Source organism: Manacus vitellinus, unplaced genomic scaffold (genome assembly GCF_001715985.3).
Source record: "Manacus vitellinus isolate BGI_N305 unplaced genomic scaffold, ASM171598v3 scaffold_31_pilon, whole genome shotgun sequence".
NCBI classification, from domain to species: Eukaryota; Metazoa; Chordata; class Aves; order Passeriformes; family Pipridae; genus Manacus; species Manacus vitellinus.
In genome coordinates, this window is record NW_021940379.1 from 1,331,677 (window position 1) to 1,345,455 (window position 13,779).

General features: G+C 52.3%; 1 protein-coding gene across 1 annotated transcript; it reads left to right on the forward strand.

Annotated features, from left to right (window-relative positions):
• Positions 1-399: 399 nt before the first annotated feature.
• On the forward strand, positions 400-13,015 carry HPS4 (HPS4 biogenesis of lysosomal organelles complex 3 subunit 2). Its single transcript, XM_018076221.2, has 12 exons — positions 400-486; positions 744-887; positions 1,807-1,914; positions 2,215-2,331; positions 2,454-2,548; positions 3,615-3,687; positions 4,349-4,382; positions 4,986-5,082; positions 5,554-6,472; positions 8,887-9,019; positions 9,886-9,994; positions 11,828-13,015. Exons 2-12 carry the CDS (start codon positions 780-782, stop codon positions 11,997-11,999), a joined length of 1,965 nt encoding a protein of 654 aa, XP_017931710.1. The 5' UTR covers positions 400-486; positions 744-779; the 3' UTR covers positions 12,000-13,015.
• Positions 13,016-13,779: the final 764 nt, after the last annotated feature.

Below are 13,779 nucleotides of genomic sequence, written 5' to 3' on the forward strand. Positions count from 1 at the left end.
CTCTGTCTCATGCTCCTCGAGAGCTGTCGGGTGCAGGCAGCAACTGAATTAATAGTAGCAGGTCCCAGGAATTGTTTAGAATGCACGTGGATAATGCTCAATGACAATTACTGCCTGGGCTCAGGTAGAATATCTCACAAGTCCATATCCTTTTCCACCTGTCTGAGCTGCTGAGTTATAGAACCTATTTTAAGCCCACAAAAAAGGTCAAATTTAGTTGTAAGGGACACTCGGTGCTGCTTTTGGGTGTAAACTTAGTGTGATTGTGCAAGAACAACGTCTCTCTCCATTTGTAATAACCTTTAATTGCTCTTCTTGAACTAATAGAAAGGAGACAGAGAAGTGCAGCAGTTTTCAAATACAAAATAATTCCTGGTACTGCTTTGCTTTTTTAGGTGGAATTACTTTTTCCTTTACGACGGCTCAAAGGTGAAGGAGGAAGGAGATCCTACAAGTGCTGGGATCTGTTACTTTTACCCTTCTCAGGTAATGTCTGCTCTCATTTCAGTACCTGTAAAGGGGTATTGTGGGTCAGGGCTGATAGTTCTGGATCAGGAATGGTTTGGTTCCCAGGTGGAGATTCAGATTAATCTGGGCAGGGCAGCCTATTCCAATGCTTTACAATTCTTTCTGTATAACTGAATTAATAATTAATTTTTATTTATACCTGATTACAGTAGTGATTTTTTTCCAAGTTCTTTTAAAGGGAAACTAAAGCTTCTCCTCCCTGTCTCCCTGGGCAGACCCTCCCAGAGCAGCAGGAGCTGCTGTGTGGGCAGATGGCAGGGGTGGTTCGCTGCATGACCGAAATCTCCGGGGTCCCTCCCAGCCTCATCCGCCTCAGGAAGCTCAAATTTGCCGTGGTGGTGGATGGAGACTATCTGTGGGTGAGTTCAGGAGGTCTGGAGCAGTCACAGAATGGGAACAGTCAGAGGCTACAGGACTGTGTCAAACAAAGAGGGTTTATTTTTCAGGGTGGGGGCTGCACGCCTGGGGAGAGCTGGGAGGGACCTTGCAGTGCACGAATTTCATTGCAAGGTAACTTGAGTTTAAGTCACTGTGTCCTGAAAGTCACTAGGCTTCATGTACCTCATTTGTGTGTCTACTCCCAACATGATTTCTTTAGATGTTCCTGTCCAATGGCTGTGAAATGTTGAGCTCCACATCGTTGTGTGTATCTGTGGGCTACTGGCAATGACTGGGAACAGAATCTCAAGCTGGTCTGATTGCTCTTTCCTTCTAACCCTCAGCATTTCCTGCTGCAGAGCCATGTCAGTGTCCACAGACATTTAGTATACAAAGAACAGTGTGTGGCAGAGCTGTGACAAAAATGCCCCCAAACCATCCCTTGGGAACTGGGCTGAGACCAGTCAGCCCCATTTAACTGGCTCTTCAGGCTCACATGGCTTGCTTTGAGGCACGAGGCCTGATGCTTCTGCTTCTCTCAGCAACTTAAAAGCTGAATGAAGTGTCTTCATTGCTGTAAATAACAACTTAATTTGAATGTTTTAAAGTACTTCATCTCAGGAAAATGTTGTTAGCTATTAAAGAACCAAGCTGGGTCATCTAGCGTGGGAAGAAAGTGTGTCTGAAGCATTGCATTTCTGATATCATTTATTTATCCTGTCTGTGCCAGGGCTCTTGTGTGGGTATTTCTGAATTTCCTTTTCATATGACTCGTGAGTCCCAGGGGGGGTTGCCTGACAGAGCTGTCTGTCCTCCTTGGAAAGCGATAAGAGTTGTTCTCACCTGCTGTGCCTGGGTTTTGTCAGTGAACATCCCCCATTCCTGGCTCTCCTGTTGCAGGTTCTGGGCTGTGCAGTGGAGCTCCCTGACGTGAGCTGCAGGCGCTTTCTGGAGCAGCTCATCAGCCTCTTCACCTTCTACAACGGCCCCGTGCGCGGCGCCTACACGGTAACGGGAGACCCCTGGCCCTGGGGCTGGAATGTTCTCTTGTGTTTCTTCCTCACATATCCAAGAACTGGGACCTGGAAAAGTGTGCAGGCCCGTCCTGCCCTTGCTCCAAGGATGTCTAGGTGTCTGCTAAACATTTCCTAGGTGTTCAGACTAAAGCAGTTTCCTCTCGGTATCATCTTCCCCCTCATCCGGACAAGATTTGTCCCTCAGAGGCTCTGTCCCACATGAATTGCATCACCCTTCCCCAATGCAGGAACACCTGTGCAGTGACAGTGTGTGGGGTTTTGTTGTCCACAGGCATTTTCCCAGGAGGAGCTGGGCAGGCAGTGGGACAGGTACATTGAACACATCCAAAAAAACACCAGTGACCTCCACAGGATTTTCAATTCTCTTTGGCATCTGGACAAAACCAAGGTAAGAGCCAATCCTCTGCACTGCCTGGCTGGAGCTGCCCTACCTGGGAGTGTGCATTATTTGCTGCTCTGACCATTTCCCAGAATTCTGTGGCCTCACTCCCTGTGGTTCTCCCTGTCCAGGTGGATCCCCTGCTCTTGCTGAAGGCAGCTCTCATCTTGCAGACGTGCCAGCGCTGTCCCCATGTCTTGGCAGGCTGCATCCTCTACAGAGGCTTGTAAGTACCCAGGTGTTCCCTGAAGGCTTGACCTGCCCCTAAATCCACTGCAGATCAGTGCAGGCATGTCTGTGTGTTCGTGGTTCTGTCTGATCTGCTGACTAGGACCACTGTACTGACAGAAAATGCACAGAGCCAGGATTTCCCATGAGGAATTCCAGCTTCTTACAACCAAAGATGACTGAACGACTTCAAGGAAAGCCTCTAAGGTGGCCTTGAAAGGCAGGAGGTGGGGAATTCCGAGAACTCCTTGGCAGCAGCATTCAAGTGCCATTTTTCTTTGGCATAAACTGTTCCAGTAACACCTTTTAGGAGCACTGGAAATGTGCCACAGTGGGAGCATTTTCCAGGGCTGACAGGGAGTGATCTCATACCCGTGGCCAGGATGCTGGGCATGAGTCACTGCAGCACCTTAAAGCTGGCAGCATGTGCAGGGAGGTGGACATTTGGCTTGAGAAGGGAGTTGAGAGCCTTGTCCTGCCTCTGCCACACATATGTGTGTGTCACTGTATCACTGCTGCGTCTGATAGAGATATTTTGTCACCAAATGTCCTCAGAGTTCTGTGAAATCTAAGTCTTACTGCAGCACTGCAAAGGGCTTTGAACTGGAGTTAAACCTCTCCTTCTTTAGGGTATTTTTGGGTTCCTGCAGCACCACTGACTTTGCTCAGAGCACAAGTCCAGTGTGTCCATCATGAGCATTGCTGCTGGTTCTGCCTGTCCTGGAGCCCCAGGAGCCTGTGGCTGAGCTTTAGGGAAGGATTCTCTGCTCACAGGACAAGGGAAATGGCTTCAAACTGACAGAGAGTAGGTTTAGATTAAATATTAGGAAGAAATCCTTCCCTGTGAGGGTGGTGAGGCCCTGGCACAGGTTACCCAGAGAAGCTGTGGCTCCCCCATCCCTGGAATTATTCCAGGCCAGGTCAGATGAGGCTTGGAGCAACCTGGTCTAGTGGAAGGTGTCTTTGCCTGTGGCAGAGGGTGGAGCTAAATGATCTTTAAGGTCCTTTCCAACCCAAACCATTCCATGATTCTGTGATTCTATGACTATGTTTTGTCCTTTTAGGATTGTGAGCACCCAGCTGCCACCTTCCCTCACTGCCAAAGTTCTCCTCCAAGGCAGCGAGTCTCCAGGCCAGGTATGTTGCTGAACACATTCCCTGCATGCAGATACCTGCAAGGATGTGGTGTGGGAGCTCTTGTCACACAGATCTGACACGTGCCATTACTGGGAAGGACAAATGTTGATGCTGATGCTCAAAGCTTTTATTAGTTATGATTGAATAAGGTTTTGAGACTTCTGCACCAGGAATTTGTTTTTTTCAGTCTTTAAGTTACTGAATTCCTGAGTTCTCATCTGTGGGTTGTTTTGATTGGCTTTTTACCCACATTTAAGTATTTAGTGGGAAATACGATGAATGTCTGAAAGTGACAAATAGAGCAGTTTTTGTTTGCATTAAAACTTGTCAAAAGTTATTATTTATGTGACAGAAAAGCTACCACAATGCAGATATGAGGAAGACCTCTACTCTTCTGGTGTAATGACCTGAGTTTCTGTGGCCTGAGAAGGCAGTAATGGCAAATTGTGGCTCTGTCCTGGCTTTCAGGTGTGTTTTGGTCCTTGGGAAGGTCTCTTTGGCTTTGAGAGCTCTCTAAGGAACAAACCCCTGCCCAGCACTATAAACCAGTCACAGCATTTGCTGGAGGGGTGATGTGGGGTCTGCTGTGACCTTGGGGAGGCTGAGCAGGGTGGCAGGGGTGTCCTGGTGGCACTGAGCCGATTCTTGACTTTTCTTGCAGAGGGATCCTGGAGATGAGGAGCCACGGGAGCCTGGTGAGCATCCAGCTGCACAGTGCTGCCAAGTGCCCACCAGCAGCAGCACATGGGCACTCTCCAGGCTGCCTTCTCTGCATGGGAGCATGAGCTGGTTCTCAGGGATTCACATCCAAGATCTTGCTGGATGCAGGAGTATATCCAGTATATCCCAGAGGGTGTTACTGGCACTAGTCAGCAGTACCAGTGGGTGTTGTGTAATCAGAACCAGCTCCTTCCCTTGGCTAAGCAGAGGGTTTGCTCTTTTGGGTTTGTCAGTTCTGCAGATTCCCAACATGCCTGCCTTCATTCCAGTTCCTCATGTGCCTACTTGGCCCTGATGGAGCCCTGACAACAGATGGCTGATTCTTGCAGTCCAAACCTCCAGTCATCATCTCTCAGCATCAGTTTAGAGATGATCTGCCAGGATGGTTGGGAAGAAACACTGAGGGAAAATTTAACTGTGTATGAGGAGGGTGGGCAAATGCTGCCCAGCTCAGTTGGGATGCAAGACAATGGCAGACCTATTCCACCTGCAGAAGCCTTTAAACTGATGGAGTTTGGCTTCTCTTCTTTATGTTGGGGCATGTTCATTTAATCCTGAAACCTCCACTGCTCTTGCAGAGTCTCCATTGCCGCAGGGTGTCCGAATCATCCCGGTGTTCCTAACAGGGGACGAAGTCTCAGTGCTCCGGGACTTCCCAGTGGAGTGGATGGCCAGGTAGGAAACCAGCCTGACACAGAGAGAGGATTTGCAGCAGGAGCTCACACGTGGCTCTGTGTCCTTGTTGTCATTGTCACTGTTTTCCCTGGAACTAACCCGGCCCCTGTTGCTGCCTGTTGGAGCTGCCTGAGGCCTCTTGGGCTGGACGGAATTCCTGTGTCCATATCCCTGCTGTGAGCAGCCTGAAGCAGAACTGCTTCCCCAGACCATCTGTGACCTGTTGTCTCAGCTCACAGCACTGTTTGGAGCCTTTGTGTTTTGTGGACAAGGGAGGGACATTCCCAGGAGCCTGCAATGTAACATTCCCAGGCTTTTCACCTGTGTTAGACCTCAGCCCATCATTTTCCCAGGAAGATGCTCTTTATAGCAGCCATTGATCAGTACCAGGGGGCAGTGGGGTTATTAGGTATAGGATAACTCCACACAGATCCTGCTCAGTAGTTTAACCCCTTTGTCATCTCCTGCTAGGGCATCCATGTCCCCAGCAGGCACCGGAGCAGAGGAGAGTGCTTCGTGCTCCCAAGCAGTTCCAGAGTCAACAGGAGTTCATGAAAACCAAGCCCTGGATGGTATATCTGTGCAGGAGTCCCCTGAGGAGGCTTCAGGCACAGCTGCCCCAGAAGATGCTCTGCAGTCAGGCAGCCCTGCAAGTCCCCTGACAGGCTTCCCTGGAATGGGAGCCAGCACAAGGAGCTCCTCAGCTGCAAACCTGAGTGGACCAGGCAGTGACAGCTCAGAGCTCAGCAGGAAAACACACATCCCATCAGAGAGTGACACAGAGCATCTCCCAAGCCCTTCCACACTCCGGACTTCTGAATGTGCTCAAACTGTGGGTCCATACCTGGAAGGCTTTTCCTTTCCCAACCCTTACGCCCGGGAGCAGGAGAGTCGGGACATGGGGAAATCCCTTGTGGACTCCGATACTGAGCACTCTGATGCTGAGAACCAAAGTTCCCTCTCCTCTCCTGTTCCCTCTCCTGCTCAGGAGCTGAGCAGGAGGAAATCCAGAGAACACAACGAGCAAGAGACTGTGAGCCAAAGCCGTGTGTCCGGAGGGAGCGGCAGCACTGCTGGTGACCATGTGTGGGGTTTGGGTGGTCCAGGCAGTGCTGGACAGTCACAGCTCTGGAGTGGGAGTCGGCTGCCGGCTGTAGGGGTTCAGGAGGGTCTGCTCAGTGACCCAGCAGGGCACATGCCGTGTCCCAGGAGTGGGGAGGGCAGCTGGGCACCCCAAGGGGACCGGCTGGGAGCCCAGACTGCCGTGGAGTTGGGCAGAGAGGGCGATCCAGCCCGGATGAGCCTCTATGTTCACTGCATCAAGGGGCTGGTGCTGTCACTGCTGGCTGAGGACCATCTCCGAGGGGACCGGAGTGCCATGGAAGATGTGGTGAGTGGGAAAGATCTCTCCCACCTTCAGCTGCCCTCCTGGTGGGAGGGACAGGGTTTACAACTGAAGAGGGAATGTTGGATTGCGCTTCCCATCCTTTCCTCACCTGCTCTGTGCTGCACAAGGCGAAGCCATTTGGCTCAGGGCTCGTCACCACAGCCCTGGCTGTGTGGGAGGGTGTGAGGCAGCGAGCAGGGAGGTGAGAGCCTTGTCTCACACAGCTCCTGGTGCTGCTGTTGTCTGTCAGTGCCAGCACCGGAGCAGAGTGTGTGGGTGTGACCGTCAGAAGGCCTGGGCTGGATTTGGGATTCGCTGGGAAAACCCCTCAGTTTAGTGCTTTTTGGGAAGCAAGGTTTGTTCTGTTTAACCCCCACTTTGCACATCACAGCTTCTCCCTCTGGGAGCACCAGAGATGTGTCTGGCAGCAGGTCCTGGAGTGTTTCCTTTGGCTGTGGGAGCCCCCAGCCTGCTCCCCAGGGCTGGAGAGAAGGATGCCATTTGGGCACTGCACAGGGGCTGTATCAGAGCAATCCCAAATTACTCTGCTGTGGGATTTGGGTGCCAAGGCTTCCCTGTGAATGGAGCTGATGAGGCTGCAGGGGCAAGATGTGCCAGTCCCCTGCCTTTCCTGGGAAGCATCAGCCTGCAGAGCTGCTGCCTGGCCTCTGCCTCCTCCCAGGAGCTGAGTCAAAGCTGCAGAGCCCTGTTTGATATGCCAGTTGCCATAGGAACAACCTATTTTCCTTACCCAGCTAGACTGGAAGGTGGAGGGAAGCTCAGACTAATGCAGAGCCTCAAGGTTGCTCCTTTCCCTGGAAGCTGTGGGACACAGAGGCTGGGGAGCATCTCCTCCACTCAGCATGGGAGGGATCATGTGCCTGGGGAGGAATTGCTGCAGAATCAGTTGAGGGCAGGAGTTGCAGCTGGTGCCTTTTGCACTTGGTCCCCTTTCTGCTCATTTGGAACAGGCAGCTGCACAAATCTGCTCTGCCATGTCTTCTCCAAAGAGGGGAAGAGGGAAACAGGCAGGTGGGAATTGTCACTCTGGAGAGCTGAAGGTTGTCCCTGTTGCACAGGGATTGCACAGTCCATTTTCTTTTATGTCTTGCCTCAGGGTCGACAAAGCTCCATTCCATCCAGATTGCTGTTTTCCCAAACATCCTGCTTCCATCTCACATACCCTTGCTTTGGATCTCACCCAAACTGCACTGTCACAGCCTGGATTTTGGCTGTGACTGGGCTCTTCTGCTACACCCTCCTGTGGATGCAGGTGTTTGTTATCCCTTAGAGCTGCATTGCATGTCCAGTTATCCCAGGAGGAAGAGCATTGTCTGAGGAGGTCCAGCTGGGCTCTTCTGCTGGTGGATTTGAGACATAACCTCAGCTTGTCTATCCTTTTGTTTATCTGTAGATTAAAAATGACCCTCAGCTCTTGGGGATGTAAAAGCTGCATTATAATTAATGTTTTTGAATGCTTTGAGGCCCAAAAATGACACCAAAGAAGGGTAAAATATGCTACTTGTGCAGCTGAGAACCTCTGGGAGGGCGGGTTCCATCGCAGGCTTTCCCTGTGGAGCAGGAGGCTCTGGGGCTTCCTTCTTGCTGCTCTTTAGGTCTAATCCCTCCATTTCACTGCACAGAAGGGAAAATCTGTTCTTTAACAGGGGGTCAAGCATAGGCCATGCAGTGCTGTCCTGCTGAACAGAGGCTTTATCCTCTCCACAGCAGAGGAAAGCACACAGGCAGGATGAGGATTATGGAGTTAATCTTCCCAGGAGTGGTGGAGGGCCCCTGCCTGTGCCCTGCCTGTGCCCAGGGAGCCTCAGCACAGCCATCCACTCAGGAGAACAGCTGAAAGTCCACTCAGGAGAACAGCTTGGCGTTGATTGTGTACGTTGTTGTGTGTGTTTGTACTGCCTGGTGTAATAAGGGCTGGGAAGCAAAGGAATATTCCTTGTTGTGGCTGAAAGTCATGTGAAAATGAACCCTGGAGAGTAATGGTTGATGGTACATTAATGGAACCCTGCATTTTCCTGGAATTAATAGCATCAGGTGGTTTATTGGCTTATTTTCAGGTTGGAGTGCCCTTTCCTGAGTCACGGGATCAAGGAATGGTTTGGGTTGGTAAAGATCATCCAGTTCCACCACCCTGCCATGGGCAGGGACCCCTTCCACGGGGTCCCCTTCCACCAGACCAGGGTGTTCTGAGCTCCATCACTGACATGGGAGCTGTGGGACTTGTCTGCTTTCCCCTGTGCCCAAGTTTCCCAGCCATTCCATGTGGGAGCCTGGGCAGCACAGCAGAGCATGGAAGGGTCTGGTCCCTCTGTCACCTGAGCGCCCTCCAGCATCTCCTTGGAAGCCCAGGTGAGGCACAGGTGGAGCTCTGACCCTTGCCTTTCCCCTGTCTGCAGTACCACAGCAGCCTGGCTTCCCTGAATGGCCTCGAGGTTCACCTGAGGGAGACTCTGCCCAAGGACTCCTCGACCTCAGCCAGGACAACCTACAGCTTCACACACTATGACCGTGTCCAGAATGTCCTCACAGGTGAGTCTTCATCTTCTGGAACAGCAGGAGGGAATAGTGAGGAAAATGGGTTTTAGGGGAACCTTTTCTCATACCTCAGACAGCTCAGAAGCATTTCTCACTGTAACTCCTACCACGCAGCCTGGCTGAAAGGCCCTGTTGAGGGAACTTTGTCTGTTGAGAGTTTATAATCTGCTGAAGACTTGTTGGTGGCTTTGTTTGGGTGACAGCCAGAGGCTGTGGGAGCTGGAGCAGCTGCCACTGGTGCTTTGCTCAGAATGATGTCCCTTGGGGTTCTGCTGAGGGCTGGGTGTGAGCACAGGACTCGACATCCCCTTCAAACCCAGCCATTGCCCCCAGCCATTCATCCCTGGTGTGATGCCTTGTGTCCCACTGTACATCTGAGGGTCTGTCAGTCACACCTGAGGGTCTCTCAGTTGTTTCTGGCTGTGAGAAGCAGGAGCTGGGACCAGACAGCAGTTGGGGGGCTGCTGCCCTGGGTGTGGGTGGACCACTGACCTGCAGAAAGCCCTGTGCATGTGTTGCTCCAGTTGGTTTTGCTGTTCCCTTTCTCTGGCAGCCTCCCAGACAATGGCCTGGCTCTGTCCAGCTTGGAAGTGCTTTAAAGAGAGAGAGAAACCCCAATGTTTCTAGGTACTCCAGGCCTCAGGCCACCTTGTGACCCCTCGATGTGTGTTGCCTGCAGGGAAGGGTACCCCAGCATGTGCTTGGCTGAGCCTTGAGGTCACCTTGGGACTTAAGGTGTCACCAGCGTGTTCTGCTGCTATGCAGGGTCTGTGGGAAGATCCAAGGCCTTTTTCTGTTCAGTAAATGGGGACACAATACAGAGTGGGCTTTTAATACCCCCCCTTGCTCCTGTTGTGCAGCCAACCTGCCCCACACACCTGGGCCTCTGGACCGGCACTTCCTGAGGGCGGCCACGCTGATCCACTCTGACTTCAGCCAGCTTCCCTCGGCCTCAGAGGTGATCATCAGGTAAGGGGTGCTCACAACCCCTCCTCACACCAGGCTGGGTGGTCACAGAAGGGGGGAACCTCTTTTTAAGTCTGGCTGGGTTTTGGCACATGTTGTAACCACACCGGTGCCTCCTGGCAAGGGTCAGTCACATCGCCTTATTCCCTAAGTTTGCTTTTAATTGTGGGTTCCTTTGTGTTCTGGATGTTGAGAGGCTACAGTGGCACCGGGACTGAGGGCACAGCTGAGTGGTGCCATGAGTTGGATTAAGATATAATGTTCAAACATTGCCAGTTCCTGGCACCATAAGATTCTAAGACGCAGTGTTAAATATAGCTGTTCCTAATAAATTTGTGTCTTGGTGGGGAGCCAAAGGCGCCCAGAATTGGCAACCTAGATTTTGTTTTCTTACACGGCTTGTTGGGTTGGAAACACACTGTGATGTGCGTGGCAAACTCAATTGTGATGCACCAGGCAGGATGGTCTTATCACAGCCAGAGCCCTTCCCGACTTCCAGAGCTCTCCATGACATCCAAAGCCCTTCCTCATGGCCAGAGCCCTCCCTGACATCTGGTGCCCTTCCCAACAGCCACAGCCCTTCCTCCTGGCCAGAGTCCTCCCTGACATCCAGAGCTCATCCCCAGAGCCAGAGCCCTTCCCAACATCCACATCCCTTCCCCACACCCAGATCCCTTCCCCAGGCCACGGCTGAAGCGAACCCTCCGTTCCTCAGCTGAGCTGGGGGGGTTGTGTTGTGAGTGCACAGATTCTGCCTGCCTGGTCCTGCTTGTTTGTCCAAAACATGATGAAATAAAGATGCTTCTGGGAATTAAACAGTTTCACTGCTCTGGCACAGCTTGCCAAGGGAATGTGAATCACACACTTCAGTGCTGGAGAACTCCTTGTTTAGCATGAGCTTGACTGGCTCCTTAAATCCAATCCTAAATTGACTGCCTAAGCTGGTGTATTCCGTGTTACCCCAAAAAAAGCAACTCCATGTGTGAATCAGCCTGAGTAACAAGATGACTAAAACTGCTTTCTTTTATGGAGAGTTGTCACAGAAGGGTGTCAGCAAACATAGCAGTTGCTGCTTTCCTCCACTGAGGAGGAATCCAGGGTCCTTGGCTTTTCTCCATGCCAGCCTTCCTGCTCTGTGGGGGTTCTTAATCTTAATTGCTGTTAATAATCACAGCTTTTGTGGTTACAGTATCTGGCTATTTTCTGAGCTTCATCACACCTGTGACTGAATGTGATTCCTGCTGCGAGGTGCTGTACTGGGATTTGGTTATGGCCAACAGCAGTGAGATGGGCTCCTGTGGGAGAGGGAGGAGTGCTGGGCATGAGGAGTGTTCCATCCCAGCTCATGGTGTCCTGGGCTGGTGACACGCAGGTGTTAGTGCTGCTGAGTGGGTCCTAGAAGAATTTATTCATGGAAAGGCTGATCAGGCATTGGAAGGGGCTACCCAGGAAGGTGGTGGAGTCCCCACCCCTGGAGGTGTCCAAGGAACAACTGGACGTGGGACTCCGTGCTCTGGGCTGGTTGACTGTGTAGGGATCAGTCACAGGTTGAGCTCAATGGTCTTGGAGGTCTTTTTCAGCCTCGAAGGTTCTGTGATATCCCATTTTCCCTTTTAGGATGCCAGGACCCTTGAGAAGAAGGGTCTGGTTCCCTGTGGTCTTCTGGGAATGCACTGCAGGGGTTTGGTGCCCATTTAGCTCCGTGTTCCCTCGCTGAGACATTTGAAAGTCCCTCTCAGTAGCTGGGAGCCCAGTGCTGTAAACACACCAGTGCCCACCTGTGAATCTGGCCCAAATCTGTAAATCTGACCTCTTCCCTCTCTGCTGCCCTGCCAGGAATGCCTCCACAGCCGTGTACGCCTGTCGGAATCCCGTCCAGGAAACCTACTTCCAGCAGCTGGGTGCTCCGCTCCGCAACTCAGGTGTCCCCAACCCGCATGACAGTGCCTTCAGCCTGCCCAGCAAGGCCAAGCAGAAGCTGCTGAAGCACGGGGTGAACCTGCTGTGAGCTGATGTGCTCAGACAATGTGTCTCAGCCCCTGCTGAATGTTCATCTCCAATAAGGAAAATCTCAGCCATTTATTCCGTCAGAGGCACGAGGCTCTGTCCTGCCTCTGTGGGGTCTCCAGCCTGCCTGACCCTCAAAAGGGTCACTTTTTGCCCTGTCCTGCAGCTCATCTGGGGCCAGGGCAGGTGTTACTGACATTAGCACTTACCAAAGACTGAAGACAGAACACAGCCGTGTTGGGGCGCATGGTTTACATGGACTCTGGGCCAGTTCCTGGTGCTCTGCAGACTCTCCACGTGCCTTGGCCTGATGTAAAACCTCGTCTTCCTCTGAGCCACACAGACCCCGGGCAGTGCTGGCTTTGGGACATGTCAGTCAGACACTGTCTGTGCCTGCACTTGCCCTGCTCAGACTTGGGCTTTATTTATATCTCATAATCCATAGGAATGAGCCCTGCCATGATGTAGTGCCTTACCTTGATTAGCAGAGCCTGCCTGTTCTCAGACTGGAGAAGTGCTGCAGAACTCATAAGCCTCCTCCAGGTGCTGTCAGGAGGCTTTTATGTTGTAGGTGACTCTGGGAGGTTCTTGTCCCTCCACACCTGCCTGGTCAGTGATGGTACAGCCCACTGCTGCCCACACCTGGACCCTGTGGCCTCACAGGGCCCTGTGATGGTGGTGGTGGTGTGAGTGTCCTTCTGCTCCCTCCCTCCTGGTGCAGGACCTTGTTTTGCTGCTCTTGATGCTCCATTTGCCCACGCTCTGTTGACCCTGAAACTGCCTCTTAAGCTGATGGGACCAAAGAGGTTTTGTAGCCCCTCAGCAACTGTTCCCTTCCTGCTCTGACAGAGTGTCCCCTCTCAGTGGTGGCTGGGGGGGTCTGTGGTGATGGCTGCTTAGACCTGAGGGATGGATAGCTGTTTGGCTGGGCTTGGAAACCTGCTGCTGGTACGTACACCCCTCCCACAGTGTGACTGGAAATAAAGGAGAGTCTCCAAGGCTCATTCTAGCACTGTGTCAGCGGCCAGAGTCATGTTGGTTGTTGTGTTTGTGGTTCGTAGTGTGATGGCTTGGGTTGGGTGAGCTGTTCCCCCTCTTAGCTCTGTGCCAAGGGTAGTTCCTGACTGGTGGGGTTGAACAGGCAGTGCCTGTTGGTTCAGTCATTCTTGCAAAGCAACTTCTTGGAAGATTCCTGAAGGTAGATGCATTACTGGTGTTACTGAGAGATAGTGAGAGAGACATGAACATGGTGAGATGGTGAGCAGCCTCGTGTCAGCATCAGAGCTGGACATGGCGAGGTCCCCATGGTCACAGCTCGTGGTTCTGCTCTGACACAGGCAGTTCCCAAGGTCTCTGCCGTTGCAGGGCTACTCTGAAGACCTTGCTGGGAACTTCAGAGGACTCCAGAGGACAAGCCAGCTGCTTGCTCAGAGGTGGCTGGGCATGGATTGCCACCTGGATGCCAGCCCTGGCAGCTGAGGGGGTGTTTCAGCAGGAGCAGGGCCGTGTGGCACTGCTCCTGTCCTGGGCACGATGGCAGGGAAGCTGCTCTGCACAGAAGGACTGTCAGGAGCCTGTTGGCAGTGTAGGAGTGAAAGCTCACTGGGAAGCCTGAGCTGGAGCCATCCTAGTGACCTCCTGTTTCAGTGACATCCATGTGGAAGGCAAGGTGCTGCTTCCCTGTGTGACTTCCCTGTGCACTTGCCTTGAGTGATGGCCAAGCTGCTCTGGGTCTGGAGCAGAGCACAGGGAGGCATCGCGTGGGTGGGAGAAGGCAGGAG